Below are 18,368 nucleotides of genomic sequence, written 5' to 3'. Positions count from 1 at the left end.
GAGGGCTATGCTGAAGGTCAAGGGAGGGGATCCAGGTGACAGCAGTTGTAGGCATCACACACAGAAGTGAAGGATCACCACAGGCCAATAGAGACCCAGGGCATGATTCCATCCTTCCACTCATTCACCTATGGGATGGTAAGATTATGTGTCAGTTTGTCTGGACCAGGGTTCAGATGTTTGGTCAAACATTATCCTAAATGTTTCAGTGTTTTGGGGGTGAGATTAATATTTAAGTCAGTAGACTTTGAGTAAAGTAGATTACCCTCCAGGTTGTGGGCCTTATCCAATCAGTTGAAGGCTTACTAGAAAAAAGACTGACCTGCCTGGAAGAAGAGGGAATTATACCAGCAGACTGTCCTTGGACTTGAATTGTAGCCCTCTCCTGGGTCTCTACTTTGGATTTGCCAGCCCCCCGCCCCACCACACACACATCCTATTGGTTCTGCTTCCCTGAAAACCTTATGTACCTACCATTAACTGAGCACCTGTGTAGTGCTCTGGTTTTGAAAGGGGACGAGAGAGAGGTGACCCTGCCATCCAGAAGTTTATAGTCAACAGATATCCATTAAACAGGCAATGATGGATATCAGCCATCCAAAAGGTACTAGATACAAAGAAGAGAAAGTTGGGTCCCCTAACCAGGGCAAGTGTTCCCATGGAAATGGCATTCCCGCACTATCCATTGGATTGGCAGGAACCAACCAAGTGAAGGCTGAGCAGACCTGTAGATGACAGCAAGCTTTCTGGGGAAGGTGGGATCATGGTCTTTTGTTTCCTGCATGCCCTCCTGGGCTGGGCTTCCCACATCCACTCCTTATGCGACACCCTACCTCCCACACTTGTAACCAGAGCACACGGCCATTTCAGGGCTGTGGAGCCAGCAGTGGTCTGAATGGCTCTATTTGTCCTGGAGTCCTATGAGGGTGCTATTTTCTCCACTTCTTATGAGTGTGGATGGAGTGAGAGGCAGGGAGAGTAGCAAACTCTCTCAGCTCCCCCCACGGTAAGGCATTCCCAAAGGCTCTTACTCCTCCTTCCCCAAATCATTGCTGGGGTGGTCGGGGAGCATCTGGCCCAGCAGCTGAAGGAAATAACCCTTGGGAGAAAAGAGTCTCCTCTTTTTTTCCCTGCAAAATAGTCACAATATTCCATCGAGGGCTTCCTGTTTTGAGGCTCAGAGAGAAAGAGTTTTGTGTAGTGGTGATGGCTGGGGGGGTGTCTGGAGGTAACATGCCGGCCTGATCCTCTTCCCACCTCGCTCCACAACAGACCCGAGGCTCTCCCAGTGCCTGGCCACCAGCAGCTCATCCACTACTACAGCTGCCCCAAACTCACCGTCTCAGTCCTCCGACTTTTGCCCCACATTGGTCTGAACTGCTCCAGACTAAGGGTCATGCGTACCCATTGGGTCTTCAAGGCAGTGCAAGTAAGCTGGGCCACCGGGGAGCATCAGGATAGTGCAAGCAAGAGCGCTCCTTCCCTTGTCTTGTGCCAGCAAGCCTGCACTCTGGAATAAGAGAACTGAAGGAGCTAGCCCTGGGAAACAGAGACTGATTTTTATCATCACTGGTCTCGGCAAAAAAAAGTCTCGGGTTCGCTACAGCTGGTACAATGCCCCGGGAAGGAACCCACCGAGTATCTCACCAGTGGTGGCAAAGAGACCTCAGCTCCAGGGGACAAAGTGTCTACGCGAGTCACTGGCTGTGGCCTGGAGCACAGAGCAGACCAAGCCAACAGGAAAAGAATTTGCACGGAATCCCATCCCCAGCACTAAAGCTCCTCTAATGGTTCTATTTCTGATTGTTTATCTGGGAGATCAAGTACTCTAATTAGAGGTCAGTGTTCTGGACTGGACTGCTAGTGGGTACCCGCTCCCCCAAATTCCTATGTCCAGATGCTAATCCCCAGGTAATGGTATGAGGAGGGAGGGCCACTGGGGTAGTTAGGGCAGGAGGGTAGATCTCTCACCAGTGGGGTGAGTGCCCTTCTAAGAAGAGATGAGAGAGCTTCCTCTCCCCCTGTCTTCCCTCGTCTTCTACGTGAGATATGACAAGATGACCACCATGTGCATGCCGGGAAGGGAGCTCTCCCTGGATCCCAGATCTGCCAGCTTCTCAGTGCCCAGAACTGGAAGAAATAAGTTCTCATTTCAGCCACCCAGTCTATACAGCATTTTTGTTAGCAGCCAAACGGGCTCAGAGGGTATTCCAGAACAGATCTGAGATGGACTCATAAAGCCATGGGAGAGAATGAGTAATCGAAGGACTTTTAATTCAGCAACTATTTAGCAATCTCAAAAAAATTATGGTTTGCTCTTAAGAATGCATCCGAATGATTTCCCCCCTTCCATAATGATTCATTTTCCTTCAGTGAAGCATTAGAAAGGAATTCAAAAACGTTTTGTTATGCGAGTCATTCAGGAAGCTAGAACAGCATTTCCTACTCTGAGGCACAAAGGAAAACTTTCTAATTAACTCAGCAGATTTGGACTCGCCATTTTTTATAAGGCATTGCTATCAATCCCATTTTGATGGGATAATTATAGCAAATCATGATTAACTTTCCTTGTGGCCATTAGCAAGAGAAAGCCCCAGAAAGATAAGATTGGAGAAATGTTAGCTTAAAATATACCTACTATTCCCATTCTTTTGATATCAGTAATTGTCTAATTGTGCTGAGCCTGACCAAAATGTGGTTTTTGGACAAAGAATGATCAAAAGCCCTAGTCTGACATGATAATCCATCTTATTGCCCTTTGGTTAATTGAGAACGTGGCATTTATTCCAGAGAGAATTCCCTCATTTCATCTCGTGCTTTCATTCCATAAGTCAGGATGCTAATTAGGATTACAGGTATTCCAGGAGGCCCCAAACCTATCCAATTATGGCACAGGTTTCTGGCCTTTAAATAGTCCCTTCAGAAAAATCACCTTCCTCTTTCTCTTTCTATACGCTTGCGAGTCTACACACACATGCACACATACACACAACGCCTACCATCTCCATAATACCTTAAAAAAATACCCTTAAAAAAAAGCTGGTAGACTTGAGGCTGAAAATCACAAAATGGGGGAAAAGATTAATCATCTCTCATGCAAACTGTGCTGTAAAGCCTTCATGACCGATCAGCTTCATAAGCTAAAACTTCTCCCTTCTCCCACATAACATGGAAGCTGGCCACGAAGAGCTACCAAGATGGCAGGAACAGGATTCCCTTCTCCCAAGAAGTTTACAGCCTAGGGAGAGAAACTGAGAAGCTGTTTCAGCAGGAATGCAAGGCTTTCAAAGCTCCCTTGCCTATAGAGGTCTCTTTTGCAGCACGGCCATGGAGATCAGGGTCTAGAGGACTTCCCATCTCTGGAGCTTGAGCTGGAAAGTTTCAGAAGGCTCCCTGCTCCACCTAAGGCAGGCAGAAGTTCAGAGAACTAGACAGTGTAGCTCTATGAAGAAAATGGACCTAAGAATCTCTTCCCTTCCCTGAGCTCTGAACACTTCAATAATGGACCAAGACATAAAACAGGTAATTCCGGGCCACAGAACCCAATGATTCCTCCCTGCTTACCTGCAAACCATTTCACTCAGTTTGTTCTTTGTAGATAACCCCTGGCAAAGAGAGCCCCGAATGGAGCATTTTATATATGGTGATGCACCCTCCTGTCCAAAATCAGATCTAATGAAGCTGAAACGTGCTGCTTACCCTTCTAGTTTTCCTTCTGATTATAAAGACAACGGCAAATTACCTCCATATGAGTTGGCCAGCAGTACTAAAGGCACTCGTGCTAGGAATGAAAAGCAAAATGGCACCCCACATTCTTTCTTTTAAGATTTTTATTTTTATTATTTACTTGAGAGAGAGAGGAAGAGAGAGCCAGAGAGAGCATGAGGGGGGGGCGGTCTGAGGGAGAAGCAGACTCCCCGCTGAGCAGCGCCCCCCCCCCCCAATGTGGGACTCGATCCTGGAACTCCAGGATCATGACCTGAGCTGAAAGCAGTCTCTTAACCAACTAGGTCACCCAAGCACCCCGCCCCACTTTCTTTATATGTGTTTTACTGGGACCCTTTCTGTCCAAGTGGCCTTTAATAGAGAATATCTTCTAATACTTCCCTGTCTTTTGCAAGAATGAGAGCTGCTTAATGTGAAGAGTGGCCTCCTAGGAGGCGTAGACGAAAGCCCCCATGATTGAGGGCATCCGGGTTTGCTCCAGAAGCAGCTGGGTCCTTGGAGAAGCCCCTAGAGTCTGGGATGGGAGGGCACTAGGACTGCATGGAAACCTCCGCGGGGTAGGCGGGGTGGGGGGGTGGGGGGGTGGGAAGGACCCACCCAGGTGGACCAGTTGGAACATCTTTTCCAAGCTTCCTTTCCTCAGGTGCAGCTCTGAAGAGGAGTCAGAATAAGAAAGAAAGGAAGGACAGAGAACCAAACTCCAGGAACAAGAGCTCAGCAGACTCAAACAAAACCAGCAGAGCAGAGAAAGGAATATCTGTAATTAGGGAGTAGAAGGTCACATGAGTTTACTCCCCAGAAGAGCTGACAACTTAATTTACAAAGCTATCAGGCTAGCCGTCCGGATGAATTATTTTGTATTATTTATGCAGTATTATTTACGCATTCTTCCCCCTGCTCCCGCCCCCCTCTAGCACACCGAAATAAAGAGCTCATGAGTCACGTTTCCCATCTGTAGCATTAAGGATGGAGTAGTGGCTGGTGAGTGAGTGGCGGGATCCAGAATTTTCCATCATTTCTATATACCTGAAATGAATGTCTAAGGCTGGCCGGATCTTTCCCCGTTCTCTCCGATAAAGCTTCAGGATGAAGAATGATTGAACCAATAATGAGGAATTTGACAATCTACAGACTGTTTAAATAACCTGGACCTTGGTGGGCTGAAAGGCGTGAAATTCTCCTCCACATAAGCCAGCATCACTTCCTGGATGAGGGAGAGATACACCAGCCATTCCAACTTGTTGAATAAATAAGAGCTACAGGAGTACCTTAAAAAAATGATTTTAATCAAATTTTTCTGTCTTGTTGTACTCATCTTGTAATCAGGATATCAGAAATCCTGGCTGCCTCTTCCCCACAGTGTCCCAGGGGTTCAACATGGCCAGACCTTGTTTCCCTGTGTTTCGTTTTACTGTACTGCCTGGACATTGCGTTTTTTATGAATCGAAGGTTTGTGGCAAGTCTCCCGGTGCCATTTTCCCAACTGCACCTGCTCACCGCCTGTCTGTGTGTCCCATTTTGGTAATTTGCCTGATATTTCAAACTTTTTCATTTATTTGTTATGGCGATCTGTGATCTTTGTTATTATTGTAATTGGGGCGTCACACACTGTGCCCATCTAGGACGATGAACTGATCAATAAATAACCTGTGGCTTCCCACAGCTCCACGGACCAGCTGTTCCCCATCTCTCTCCCTGTCCTCAGCCCCCCTATTCCCTGAGATGCAGCTATGCCGAAACTGAGCCAATTAATAACCCTATAATGGCCTCCACGTTCAAGGGAAAGGAAGAGTCGCATGTGTCTCACTTTAAATCAAAAGTTAGGGGGCACCTGGGTGGCTCAGTGGGTTAAAGCCTCTGCCTTCAGCTCGGATCATGATCCCAGGGTCCTGGGATCAAGCCCCGAGTCGGGCTCTCTGCTCAGCGGGAAGCCTGCTTCCCTTCCTCTCCCTCTGCCTGCCTCTCTGCCTATTTGTGATCTCTGTATGTCAAATAAATAAATACAAATCGTTTAAAAAAAAAAAGTTAGATGTGATTAAGTTGAGTGCGGGAGGCGTGTGGAAGCTGAGATAAGATGGAAGCTGGGCCTCTAGCACCAAGCATGAGCCGAGCTGTGAACGCAAAGGGAAAGTTCATGAAGGAAATGACAAGGGCTACTCCAGTGAACGCATGAATGAGAAGAGAGCGAAACAGCCTTACAGCGCATACGGAGGACGTTTCGGTCGTCTGGACAGAAGAGCCATCAGCCATGACATTCCCTTAAGCCAAAGCCTCACCCAGAGCAAGGCCCTGACTGAACTCTGGGAAGGCTCAGAGAGGTCAGGGAGCCACAGAAGAAAGTCTGACGCTGGCAGAGATTGATTCACAAGGTCTCCAGAAAGAAGTCGTCTGGACAGAAGTACAAGTTGAAGCAGCAGGTGCTGACGGAGAAGCTGCAGCAAGTTCTCCAGAAGATCCAGCTCCGAGAAGTCATGAAGGCGGCCACATGCAACATCAGATTTCAATGTCGATGAAACAGCCTTGCCCTGGAAGATGCCATCTAGAACTTTCACAACCAGAGAGAAGTCACTGTCTAGCTTCAAAGCTTCAAAGGGCAGGCTGACTCTCCTGTGAGGGGCTCGTGCAGCTGGTGACTTTAAGGGGAAGCCAGTGCTCAGGTGCCATTCCAGAAATCCAAGGACCCTTAAGAAGGATGCTAAGTCTACTCTGCTCTACTCTACTCTACTCTGCTCTGTGACCAGAGTAACAAGGCCTGGATGACAGTACATTTGTTTACAACCTGGTTTACTGAAGATTTTTAAGCCCACTGTTTAGACCCACTACTCAGAAAAAAGATTCCTTTCAAAACATTACTGCTCACTGACAATGCACCTGGGCACCCAAGAGCTCTGACGGAGCCGGACAATGAGATTAGTGTTGTTTTCATGACCACTAACAGAATATCCATTCTAAGCCCATGGGTCATGAAGTAATTTGCACTTTCAAGTCTTAATATTGAAGAACTACATTTCATTTGGCTACAGCTGCCACAGAGCGTGATTCCTCTGATGGATCTGGGCAACGTAAATCAAAAACCTTCTGGAAAGGATTCACCTTTCTGTTTCATCTACTCTAGATGCCATTATGAACATCCGTGATTCATGGGAAGTCGTCAAAATATCAACATTCACAGGGGTTTGGAGGCAGTTGACTGCAACCCTCAGGGAGGACTCTGAGGGGTTCAAGACTTCAGGGAAGGAAGTCACTGCAGAAGGGGAGGAAAGAGCAGGAGAACGAGAATCAGGAGCGGAGCCCGAGGACGGGACGGACGGGCTGCAACCTCACGATGGAACCGAACGGATGAAGTTGCTTCTCACGGAGGCGCAAGGAAAGTGGTTTCTTAGATGGAATGCACTTCTGCTGGAGATGCTGTGAAGATCATTGAAACGACAACAAAGATTTGGAATATCCCATAAACTAAGTTGATAAGACAGCAGCAGGGTTTGAGAGGACTGACTCCAGCTCGGGGAGAATTTCTCCCACGGGTCCCATGCTATCCCACAGCATCGCATGCCCCAGAGAAATCCCTCATGAAAGGTAGCATCCATTAATGAGCCAAACTTCACCTTTGTCTTATTTTATGAAATCGCCAGGGCCACCCCAACCTTCAGCGCCCACCACCCCGACCCGTCAGCAGCCACCAACGTGGAAGAGAGACCCTCTAGCAGCAAAAAGATTACGACTCCCTGAAAGCTCAGATGGGTAGCATGTTTTAACAGTAAAGTAGTTTTAATTAAGGAATTAAAGCTTTTTTAAGACAAACACTACTACACACCTGACAGATCACAGTATCGTATAAACATAATTTTTATATGCGCTGAGAAACCAAAAAATTCATTTGGCCAACTTCACTGTGATCTTTGCTTTTACTGTAATGCTCTGCTACCGAACGACATCTCTGAGGTGTGCCTCTAATCGGAAGGCTTTGACCGTAAAAAGGCTTATAAATCTGTAAAAGACACAGTCTGCACTAAGAAGCTCACGTGCTTTTTTTTAATCATTTTTTTTCTACAGTAGGAGCTTCCACATCAAACAAGAGACAGTTTAGAATGAAGCTTAATGTAGACAATGTAGGAGCTGGTGGTGACACCGGACGTGTGTGTGTGTGTGTGTGTGTGTGAGAGAGAGAGAGAGAGAGAGTGAGAGAGAGAGAGAGAGAGAGAATTTAGAGCCCATACCTTTCAATGCAGGTCAAAATACGCTGCTACTGGGTTTGACAAATAGTGATGAACACAATATAGACGGGTTAAAATCAAGGACTGAGAAGAGTGAGCAAACAGCCCCAGCCTCGACTGCACAGGAGACAAGCAAGTCTGTTTCTAAATCACAGCTCCGAGGACCCCACCAAGTCGCCTGCCTCTCGGCTGCACGGCCTGAAGAGGAGACATCTCGAGGAAGCCCCGGAGAAATGCAGAGATGGGTGCGGGTGGATGGTGAGGGGGACAGATCTGCAGGAGCAGGGAACAGCATGGCTGGCACAGGAGCAGGGCTGAGGCTACAAGCCAGGCAAACATTGTCGCAGGAGCCTCGAGTTCATGGCGATCAGGACGCCCCTCCCCTCTTCCTTTACAGGGATGTGCCCAGAGCAGCCAACCAGCTCCGCTGTCCTGTGCCCTTCTGGGACTCAGGACCTCTCCAGAGGATCGCTGAGTGACTCAAGAATGACCAGCCCTCCCCATCCTTGTCCCAGCTTAATTTTCCCTCATGTTTCCTCATGATCACGCCATCCAAATTTGTGGGGTCTTTCCATATTCTTTGGATCTATTCTCTTGCTGCTAACGCTCACCTATGAGAGTTTTCTTATATTCCCAAAACACGACTGGGGGGTCAACGGGCTGAGGTCTCATGGCGTGCTTTGGAGGCATTCCCAGAAATTCTAAAGGAAAAAGAAGGCTCCTCTGCACCTTCGTGCTTCATGGATTGCCCTTTGGGTATTCTCCTGACAAGAGGAGAATTAGCCAATGTATGGGGGGACATGACTGTCACCATTACCAGTTTCGTCTTCAAAAGGGCCGCCCATGGGAGGCACGGCGGCAGAACCTCACACTCAGGGAGTTAAACAGATAACGTGATTTGCTCTAGAAGCTTGTAATCCAAGACAAAGAGCTCTGACACTAAGCTGTGACAACTAACAAATGAATCTTAATCATGGATGTTAATTAATTGTGCAAATAAATTTCACAAGGAGCGTTTACTGACTTAGGAGAAGGAGCCATTTTCAAACAGATTAGAGGTATCATTTACATAGAAGCCAAACCAATGAAATACAAGCAGGGACTAAGCTGCTTTCATCCACTAATCATTTTTATCTATTCATTAAGAATGTCTCTACAAGACCACTTAGTATAGTTTTGTTTATATTACTTGGAAGTAATTCCAACTTTTCCTTAAACCAGATTGTCCTTCATTTTGGTCCAAATTGGTGAGATTTCATTTAAAGAGTTTTTTTTAAGAGATTGAGCGTGTGCATGAGCACACGTGCGTGAGCAGGGAGGGAAAGGCAGAGGGAGAAAGAGAATCTTAAGCAGGTTCCATGCCCAGCACGGAACTCAATGCGCAGCCCGAAGCAGGGCTCCATCTCTCCATCCTGAGATGGTGAGTTGAGCTGAAATGAGGAGTCCGACGCTTAACTGATGGAGCTGCCCTACTGGTGAGATTCTCACCCTACTGGTGAGATTCCTAAGACTGACTGGAGTAATGCACAAGGTTCTAAGTGCTGTGAGGACTGGCATTCTGCCTTGTGTGTCGGTGACTGCAAGCCTAGTGCCCAGCTTGGGGCTGTGCCTGACACATAACAGGTGCCCATGGAATAACATCAGTGTGCCCAGGAGAGCCCTAGATGCTGATGAGGTTGGGGTGTTTCCTGTGTTTGCTGAACTTGAGCTTCAAGTACACTGAAGTTCCTTGTAATGTCTTCCATCGCCATGGCGTCCGGAAGAGCTCTGGCCTCAACTGGTGCTCAGCGGCCGCCCAGACGCTGGGTGATGGACGGTCCGGGGAGCTGCTGGCACCGGCAGGGGGCGCGATGGAGCACCTCCGATCTCACTGTGCGTCTGCTCTAAGGGGCTCCCCCGGGCCTTTCTCTCCCAGCGTCCTTTGCTACCACCGTGACCCCCACACATTCTTGGAGACAAGGTAAGGCAAATTTTAAAACTCATGTATATCTCGTGGCAGCCCAGTGAGACCTAGAAAATAAAACGGCTTTAATGCTCCTGACTCAGGGGGCACCAGACGACCTCTTACCCTCTGGGGGGGCCTCAGTTACTTTGTTCATGAAAGGAGAGGGTTTGAGCTAAATAAACCCATCAGCCTCTTCTGCACCAGTGAGAACCTACCTCCGGGGTCTCCGGAGGAAGTCCTGGGGCGGCTGAGGCACAAGAGGGCAGGGCTTCCCTACTTCCAGCCTCAGGATTCCTACAGGGCACCCGCTGCGTAGTCAAATCCACCGTATTTCTTAGAGCTGTTAATACTGAAGTTCTGTAACAGAGCTCCATTGATGAGAGTGAGTCCCTCCGTGAGGGGAAGGACTAGCAGCTCCTCACGGTGAAGCAGCAGGGGGTGGGAAAGCAGGGGTGCTTTCCTGCTCAAGGTCAGGCGGCTGGGTGCCCCCACAGCAGCTCCAGGCTCCCCAGCACGGTCACCTTCTGGGACACCCAGTCTGATGGCCCAGTCCGTGACACACCACCTCAGACACACTCAGGACCTCCTGCCATTCCTGGTCAGAGGACCGCCCGTCACCCCTTTTTCTCGCACTGGAAGAAGCATATGGGATAGCAAACGCGTGAGACAGAGGGTCTCTTCCATTAAAAAAATAAGAGTATTTGCAAGCTTTCATTTACTAACGATAATAATCTTAATTGTGGTTGTCCCTGGTCTCATACCTACTTATTTATAATCCTGCTTATGTGTGTAGGATACTATCTAGTCCACTTCTAGCTGAGCAGTGCCCTCCAAACAATTTTGATGCAAGCGCTGGGTCATCTTCTTGGCTGGTGACACTCTGTTGGTTCAGTCCCTTGGTTGCCTGGTCCCCTTGTCCCAGAAGAAGCCTACAGAGCTAAGTCCATTTTGCCCAGGGCAGTTCCACTCCAGCATTAAAGTTCCAAACTCCTTAGCAAAACAAAACCCCACATCCATTTAAATGACTCAGATGGTAAATGTCCCCTTATAGGTATCTTAACACAGTTACAAAGAAAAATAAAGATTTGAACGCCCTGTGCTTATTTGTGCCCACCGTCCCCAGAAGGTGGCTTGTCAACCACCCCAAACTGCCCCATTGAGGTGTCCCTGCTCTCCCTCAGTGGCTTCCCCTGTGAGCCCTTCCCTAGAGAGGGATCCTGATTTGTAAGGTTTTCACCATCTCTGTCCTGGCTGGTGAGACTAGGACAGCTTTATTCCCCACTCTGCTTCTGGGCTGGGAAAACCATCAGCGGACAGCTGTCTACCCTGCCCCATGCCGTGGAACATTCCAGAACTGGATGCTTACTCCACTGGAGTAAGCATTGCTCTATTCAACATCATCTCGAAATTGAAACGCCATTGGGAAGAGTAACATAGCAAGTTGATACTTTCCCAAGAGGGCGGTGAAACTGGGGCGGTGGGGGTGATGGGGAGAGCACGGGAGAAGGCAGAGAGACAGGGAGGAGAAGAAGGGGCCCAGGGAAGGGGCAGAGAGCCCCAAACTCCAGAAGGACTCCGAGTTATGGGAAGACCATGAACCTGACCAGCGGAGTCTGGGTCAAGGGGAGAGGGCCACAGTAAGAGCTGGGTCCTCGTCGTGTTCAGCCAGACCTGCGACCTTCCAGAAAGAAGGGCAGGCGAATGACTTGAGGTAGGCGAGGCGCCGGCAAGGATGTGCCCCAGCCTACACGCGATGGAAAGGAGAAAAGGCACAATGGCCACCTTTCTGGAGTCAACTATCTTTAGAAGTCTCCGCTGATGTCCCAGCCGGAGAGCAATAGTGACAGTGACGTCACGTGGAGCATTTGGGGGTGACGCCAGAAAACAAAGTGACCCCCAACCCAGCTAAGCCCCATCTCCTAATAGTCTCGGCTGGCGGGTGGGCCTCCTTTTCTAGGATTTGTGTTTTCCCTGGAGCTCCTGCCCCTGCCTGCGGTCTTTTTTTGCCTTTTTTTAAAAATGGTTACAGTCGCGTCCAACACCGCACAGCAGCTTTTTTCCTGCCCGCGTCCGATCGGACCCCAGTAACCGGAAGGTCTTCGCTGGCAACGCAGTGCACGTAACCAAAGCAAAGTTTACGGTCCTCCCAAGTGAATTTAAATCCGTCTCCTGTTCTCCCCGTCACCCTCCGGTGTCAGCCGCCCAGCCGGGCTCTGCGCCCTTATACCCCCAGCGGCGCGACCCGCCCGCCGAGCACCTACCTTGCCCAGGCCCGGCGTGTCCTTCACCTTGTTGACGGCCCGCAGCAGGCAGGGAGGGGCCGGGGGAGGGCAGGTCTGCAGAATGCCGCTGAAGCTGGTGGCGAAGAGGGGAGGCTCGGCCACAGACGAGGGGGAAGGTCGATGTTTCTTCTTTTTAGAAGACAGGTTTAGCTTCTGGGCCGCTCTGGAAGGAAAGAATGCAGAAGAGGGACAATGAGGGGCGAGTAGAATCCCGTGTCCAATCAGACAGTCAGATGTGCCAGGCTTACTCTCTATCCTCTTTCTCTTAAAGAACCTCTGGTTCTTCCTGAGGCTTGATAGTTCCCTGTTTGTCCTCCGAGGGCTCGGCAGTGGCCCCTCACTAGCGCCCAGCGAACCTCATGAGCCACCGAATCACTTATATACAGAGAGGGAAAAAAGCCATACGACTGTGCTGCAATCTGCAGTCGCGATTTCTAAAGGTTGGTTTGCGATCCGCACTCAGCCGTACGCGTGGTGCAGCTGGTCCGTCTTTGGAGGAACAACAGCGCCGACGAGGCTAATGATCCCACAGCTTCTCTGGTATGAACTCCGGTGTGAGAGGCCTTACGAGTTATTTAGAAATTTGAACACCTTGTAAAATCCCAACCACCCTGGTGAAGGACCCGTCAAGGCTCACTCTGTGTGTGGTTGTGGAAGAAAAACACACGGCCCAGGGCCACGGGGAAACATAAATCAACCTGGTTTTGGAAACATAACACCAAACAGAACACAGTCCAGCCCAGACATACAGTGCTGAGACTATGGGCTGCTTGTGTGGAAAATGGGAATTTGTGCGGGGGGCGGGGTGTCTTTTGATACAAAATGCATTGATGAGGGGGGCCTCGGGGGCTTATTCGGTAAAGCGTCTGCCTTCGGCTCAGGTCACAAGCTTAGGGTCCTGGGACGGAGCCCCACATCGGGCTCTCTGCTCAGCAGGGAGCCTGCTTCTCCCTCTCCCTTTGCCCCTCTTCCCCTCCTTGTGCTCTGTCCCCCCAAAAATAAATAACATCTTTAAGAAAAAATGCAATTCAAGGGCAAGCGCCGGGGGTGAAGGTCAGAGCCAACAAAGGTGGCACAGAGCGGGCAGATGGGGAAGGAGAGAGGTTGCCGGCATCGCTTATAGTGCTGGGAGTTTACACCGTCTCTCCTATAATACGAACGTTCTGCGACACTTAGACCATATCCTTGTTATAGTGAGGGGTGGTGGGGGGTGGGGGGAAATCAAAGCAGGTGGCCACGAGGCCACGTTATTGCAGCAACTCTGATATACTCACTCCTGGATTCCTTCCAGCCTCCTTCCTAGCACCCATGCCCACCCACACCCCACTCGGCGTGGAGGAGAGTGAGGGTCCTGGGAGTCAAATCATATGCAGGGCCCTCCCAAGGACATCATCCCAGGCTCCCTTCTCTCTCTCTCTTGCAAGGCCAGATTTTCATTCTGGAAGATACTGGATCATTCCCAACAGCATACAAGCGTGCTGTTGTTTCTCCTGTCTTAAAGGAAAAACACAACCTCTTCTTGGTTCTTCTTCCATGGTTGGCTCCCGTTCTGTTTCCTTGCTCATCTTTGCCCAAAACTCAGGGCAGGAGCTGTCTAGCCTTGTTTTCTCTGGTTCCTCTCCTCCCCCTGCCTCTGAGCACATTCCGTGTGGGGGGGGTGGGGGGGATCCAACCCCCAGCTGTTCCAGAAGGGCTCTTGTCCCGGCTGCTGATGACTTGTGCCATAGCTCAGTGGTGTGGTTCTCAGACCCCTCTCTCCTGACCCATCAAAGCAGTGATTATATCCTTCGCTTTTGTGGAGGCTTCCAGGACACTCCTGGCCATGCCTTTCTGGTGTTCTCAGCTGGTTTCTTCCCTTTCCCCTCACTCCTCAGAGGCGGGATGCCTCAGGGCTCCTCCACGTCTACCCTCTGTCTCTGGCTGTTCTCTCCCAGGAACACCATTTAAATAACATCGCAATGCCCAGGACCCCTAAATTTTTATTTCCAGCTTAGACCTCTCTCCGGAAATCTGAATTTAGTTATCCAACTACCCCCTCCCCAATTCTATTTGGATATCTAATCAAGGTCTCGGGCTTAGACACTAAATTCTTGATCTTTTCCTGAAAAACTATGTTTCCTTGGCTTCCCCTCTTCCAGAAAATGACAGTCCCGTCCATGCAATGGCCCCAGCATGTCTGACTCCTCTCTCTCTCACACCACGCAGCCGATCCATCAGGAAACTGTCTGGGCTGTAACTCCAGAATGCATCCACGATCCGCCACCTGTGGCCACTGCCTTGACCGCCACTGTCTGTGTCTGAGCCACTAACCCCTCTTGCCTGGGTTTCTAAAAGAGTCTCCTAATTCGTCCTTCCTCTGTTGTCCTTCCCCAGCCTGCAACCCCACTGCCCAGGCTGTTTTCCACACGGTTGTCAGAGTGGTTCATTTAAAACACAACTGCTCAGAAAACCCAACTCCTCCATTTTGCTTCTCATCTCATAGAAAAGCTGAAGTAATTACAGTGGACTGGAAAGCCTTCCATGTACCGTCCCTCTTACCTCAGACCACCCTTCCTACTATTCTTGGTCTTCAGCTACTCTCATCGAGCCATACTAGCCTCCAAATGCTCCTGGTTCACTCCCACTGCAGGGCCTTTGCACAGGCTCCTGCCTTAGCCTGGAACACTCTGGCCCAGGTAGAGGTAGGCACATGGCTCACTCCTCTACCTCCTTCAAATCTTTCTTCACGTGTTACCACATCAGGGAACCCACCCTGCCCACCACGTCAGGCTGCACTTTCCAAAGATGGCTGCACCCACATGTCTCCCATTCCACATTCTCTTCCCAGGACGTGACATTGATGTGTCTCCATCAACAGGCACGGTCTACTTTCCTTCTCTTCAAATGCCATTGGAACTTCAAAATTGCCTTGACCAACAAAATGTGGTGGGAATGATGTTGCATGACCTCCAAGGTTGGGTCAGAACAGAAAATATGGCTTCTACCAGCTCTATCTTTGAACCTGGCCTCTGCCTTGTGAGGAAGCCTCTGTCACGTGGAAAAGGCCACACAGAGAAAAGCAGAGGCATCCAGTCGACAGCAAGAATCAACCACCAGACATCTGAGTACATGAGCCTTCAGATGATGGCAGTGGCCATACTTTGAGTCTTCTGGCTGAGGCCCAAGGCACTGTGAGCCTAGATAAGCCACCCCACTATGCCTTGTCCCAAATTTCTGAACTCCAGAGACCATGAGAGATGATAAGTGATCGTTGTTGACTTAAGCCATGAAGTTTTGGGGTAACTGGTTACACAGCCATAGTAAATGAACCGCCAGCACCCGCCCCCAATCTCCTCGTTCCTCTTACCCCGCCGGCCTCACCCACCCATCCCCTGCGTGGCACTTCCTGTCTTCTAACACAGCGGGTGACTTACTTAGTCATCATTTGTGTTGTTTATTGTCCGTTTCCTCTCTAGAATGTAAATCCCAGTGGGGCCAAAGGAGCACAAGGATATGCTGAATGAATGAATGAATGAAGACTGAAGGATCTGGGGCTATTTAGCCCAGAGAATAGAAACCAGGAGAAAAGGGAAGGAAAAGTCTTCTAAAAAAACGGTCTTCAAAAAAAAAAAAAAAAAAGAAAAAAATGAATAGGGGCGCCTGGGTGGCTTAGTCGGTTCAGCACCTGTGTCTTGATTTCAGCTCAATCATGATCCCTGGGTTGTGGGATCGAGCCCCACATTGGGCTCCACGATCAGCATGGAGTCTGCTTGTCCCTCAGCCCCTACCCCCTCTCGAGTGCATGTGTTCTCGCTCTTTTTCACAAATAAATAAAATATATTAAAAAATGAGTAACTGACATGTAGCAGGAAGAATTTTTCAAGCCTCACAAGCCATCTTATTCGGTCTCAGACAACCTGCAGAGGAAGACAATGATCCTTACATTTCACAAAGAAACAGGGCTTTCAAGAATGAACTCCGGAGTCCTTTAGCATCTGACCTGAATCTGAATATCCAGCTTCTTCAGACACTGGGTAGATAACGGGCAAATCACTTCAATCCCGACTGTTTATAACGTATGTGAAGGGTGTGCATAGCACCTGGCGATTGGTTGGCGTGCGAAAACATGACCATCGTCACCGTCATCGGCACGATGATCACACTCAGTTTCTGTGTAGTCAGGTCAAACAAAAATGGTAGACTTTCTAGGAAAATGAAATAAGACTGTGTGTTAGGGGTTCGGTACAAAGGAATTTCTTAATAGATGGCATTTTGTAGGATTGTAGGAAGACAAGAGGAGACTAAAGGTGGGTCTGTTGTGCAACACTGTCTCTCTAGGGAGCAAAACAGGCAGGTGGGACAGAAACACACACTTGGGTTTACAAGTCTAAGGCTTATCTTTCTAGAAACTAGAGTAACACATTAGTCATGGGTCTGTTTCATAAAATAGTGAGTTTTCTGTCACTGGAAATGCCCAAGGAGGAGCTAGAAAACCACTTCTAGGGAATATTAGGGGGAACGAGGCATGTGTTGGGAGAATCAGATGATTCCCAAAATCTCTTCCAAGGCAGAGTTTCTGAAATGATTCAGAATCACTAAATTCCATTTAGGGAAGCCTCTGCTGGCTTCAATGCAGAAAAATAGTAATGAAGGGAATTATTTTGAGAATACAGTTAAAAATTACTTTCTTTCGAAAACATGTATAGGAAATAAGTGTACTCAAGAGAATTCCCGAATTGGAAAAATTAATAAGAGCCATGTTTTATAGCTTTATGTTCTATGAGAACATTTTACTTTAATTTCGACAGTATTAGAGCCAGCTGTTTGATCTGATCGGTCTTGTATGTTCCAGCTTCTTGGAAGTCAGCAGCTTCTGCTTTTATTATATAGCACTTCAGTGACGGGCAGAGAGGGGAAGGTTAGGGTCTAGGAATCTCTCATGAATAATTGTATTACTTGGTGACACAAAGGAGACAGAGTCATGAAAGAATTCAACAGGTAAAGACATTTTGGCTAGATGTGTAATTAATGCCTTCTAATAAATTCTTTCTTCATAGGGAAAAAAACAACTTAGCGGTCGTCTTAGAAGATTTCAAACAACCAAAAAGCCCTAAAACACTACTATAAGCTATATTTACTTGTCTCATTCTTTTTTTCTTAAGATTTTATTCTTTTTTTTTTTTTTTTGACAGAGAGAGAGAAACAGCGAGAGAAGAAAGAGAAGCAGGGGGAGTGGGAGAGGGAGAAGCAGACTCCCCGCTGAGCAGGGAGCCCGATGGGGGGCTTGATCCCAGGACTCTGGGATCATGACCTGAGCCAAAGGCAGACGCTTAACGACTGAGCCACCCAGGCGCCCCTACTTGTCTCATTCTTATCACAGATACTATCCTTGGTGACTTCAAGCTATGCATCCCAGCACACATCTCTAAATATCCATAAGCTTCATTTACGTCTCTGTGCCTTATTTCAAGAAACAGATCGTCTCTCTAACAGGATGAAATTCATAGTTTCTGAATGCGTATAAGGAAATTGGTGCCACGCTAAGCCTTATGAGGCTGGGAATTTGGCAAGAATTTAAACTGATGGGCTCAGTTTTTCCGACTGGGTTCTGGCCCTTCCTCTCCCCAGCCTTGTCATCCCACCAGGAGACAGCTACCCTAACACACTGTGGGATGCTCTCTGATTCTAGGAATCAGGTTGGAATTGAAGTCACCTTCCTATGGGATGCTCACTTCTTTTCATTGGCCAGATCTACCCAGATCTTTAAAAAAAAAAAAAAAAAAGAGGTAAATAGTACCTGGTTAAATGTAATTGGGTTAGTTGGGGGAAAATCTTAGGTCTCAGTTATATAGATCAGAGGGGGACTTTATGAGGATTCTTTTTTAAAAAAATTTTTTTTGCATTTGTGGGACAGACCATTTGACCTGGAATTTTCAGAATTGTGGGAGCTTAAATGGAAAGCACCTCATGACAAGTGTATCTCATGAGAATTAAATTGGGGTCTGCCACCCTTAGTGTGCAGAGATTACTAAAATGCTGACTTAACAATACACGGAGAATTATTATTAGCTTCATGAGGAATAGAACTTTCTTTAGGGAACGGGCAGGAGTATCAGGCAACATAGCCATTTTTTTAAGGATTCACTATCCTTTTTGGAATTGACATACTGTGTTTTGCCAACCACATTCTGAGAGCATTTCCTTTTTTTTTTTTTTTTTTTT

The 18,368-nt window shown here is 48.3% G+C and overlaps 1 protein-coding gene across 2 annotated transcripts in view; it reads right to left on the bottom strand.

The window, feature by feature from the left end:
• Positions 1-18,368, bottom strand: part of KIF26B (kinesin family member 26B) — a 412,901-nt gene that overhangs the window by 110,456 nt on the left and 284,077 nt on the right. For both annotated transcript variants that reach the window (XM_082702352.1, XM_082702353.1), the window contains one exon: positions 12,147-12,330. In XM_082702352.1, coding sequence (XP_082558478.1) covers positions 12,147-12,330 — 184 coding nt within the window. The remainder of the gene's footprint in view (positions 1-12,146; positions 12,331-18,368) is intronic.

This window comes from Mustela nivalis (genome assembly GCF_964662115.1).
Source record: "Mustela nivalis genome assembly, chromosome: 16".
NCBI lineage: Eukaryota > Metazoa > Chordata > Mammalia > Carnivora > Mustelidae > Mustela > Mustela nivalis.
The sequence above is the reverse complement of the archived record's forward strand: the minus strand, read 5'-3'. Positions and strand labels throughout refer to the sequence as shown.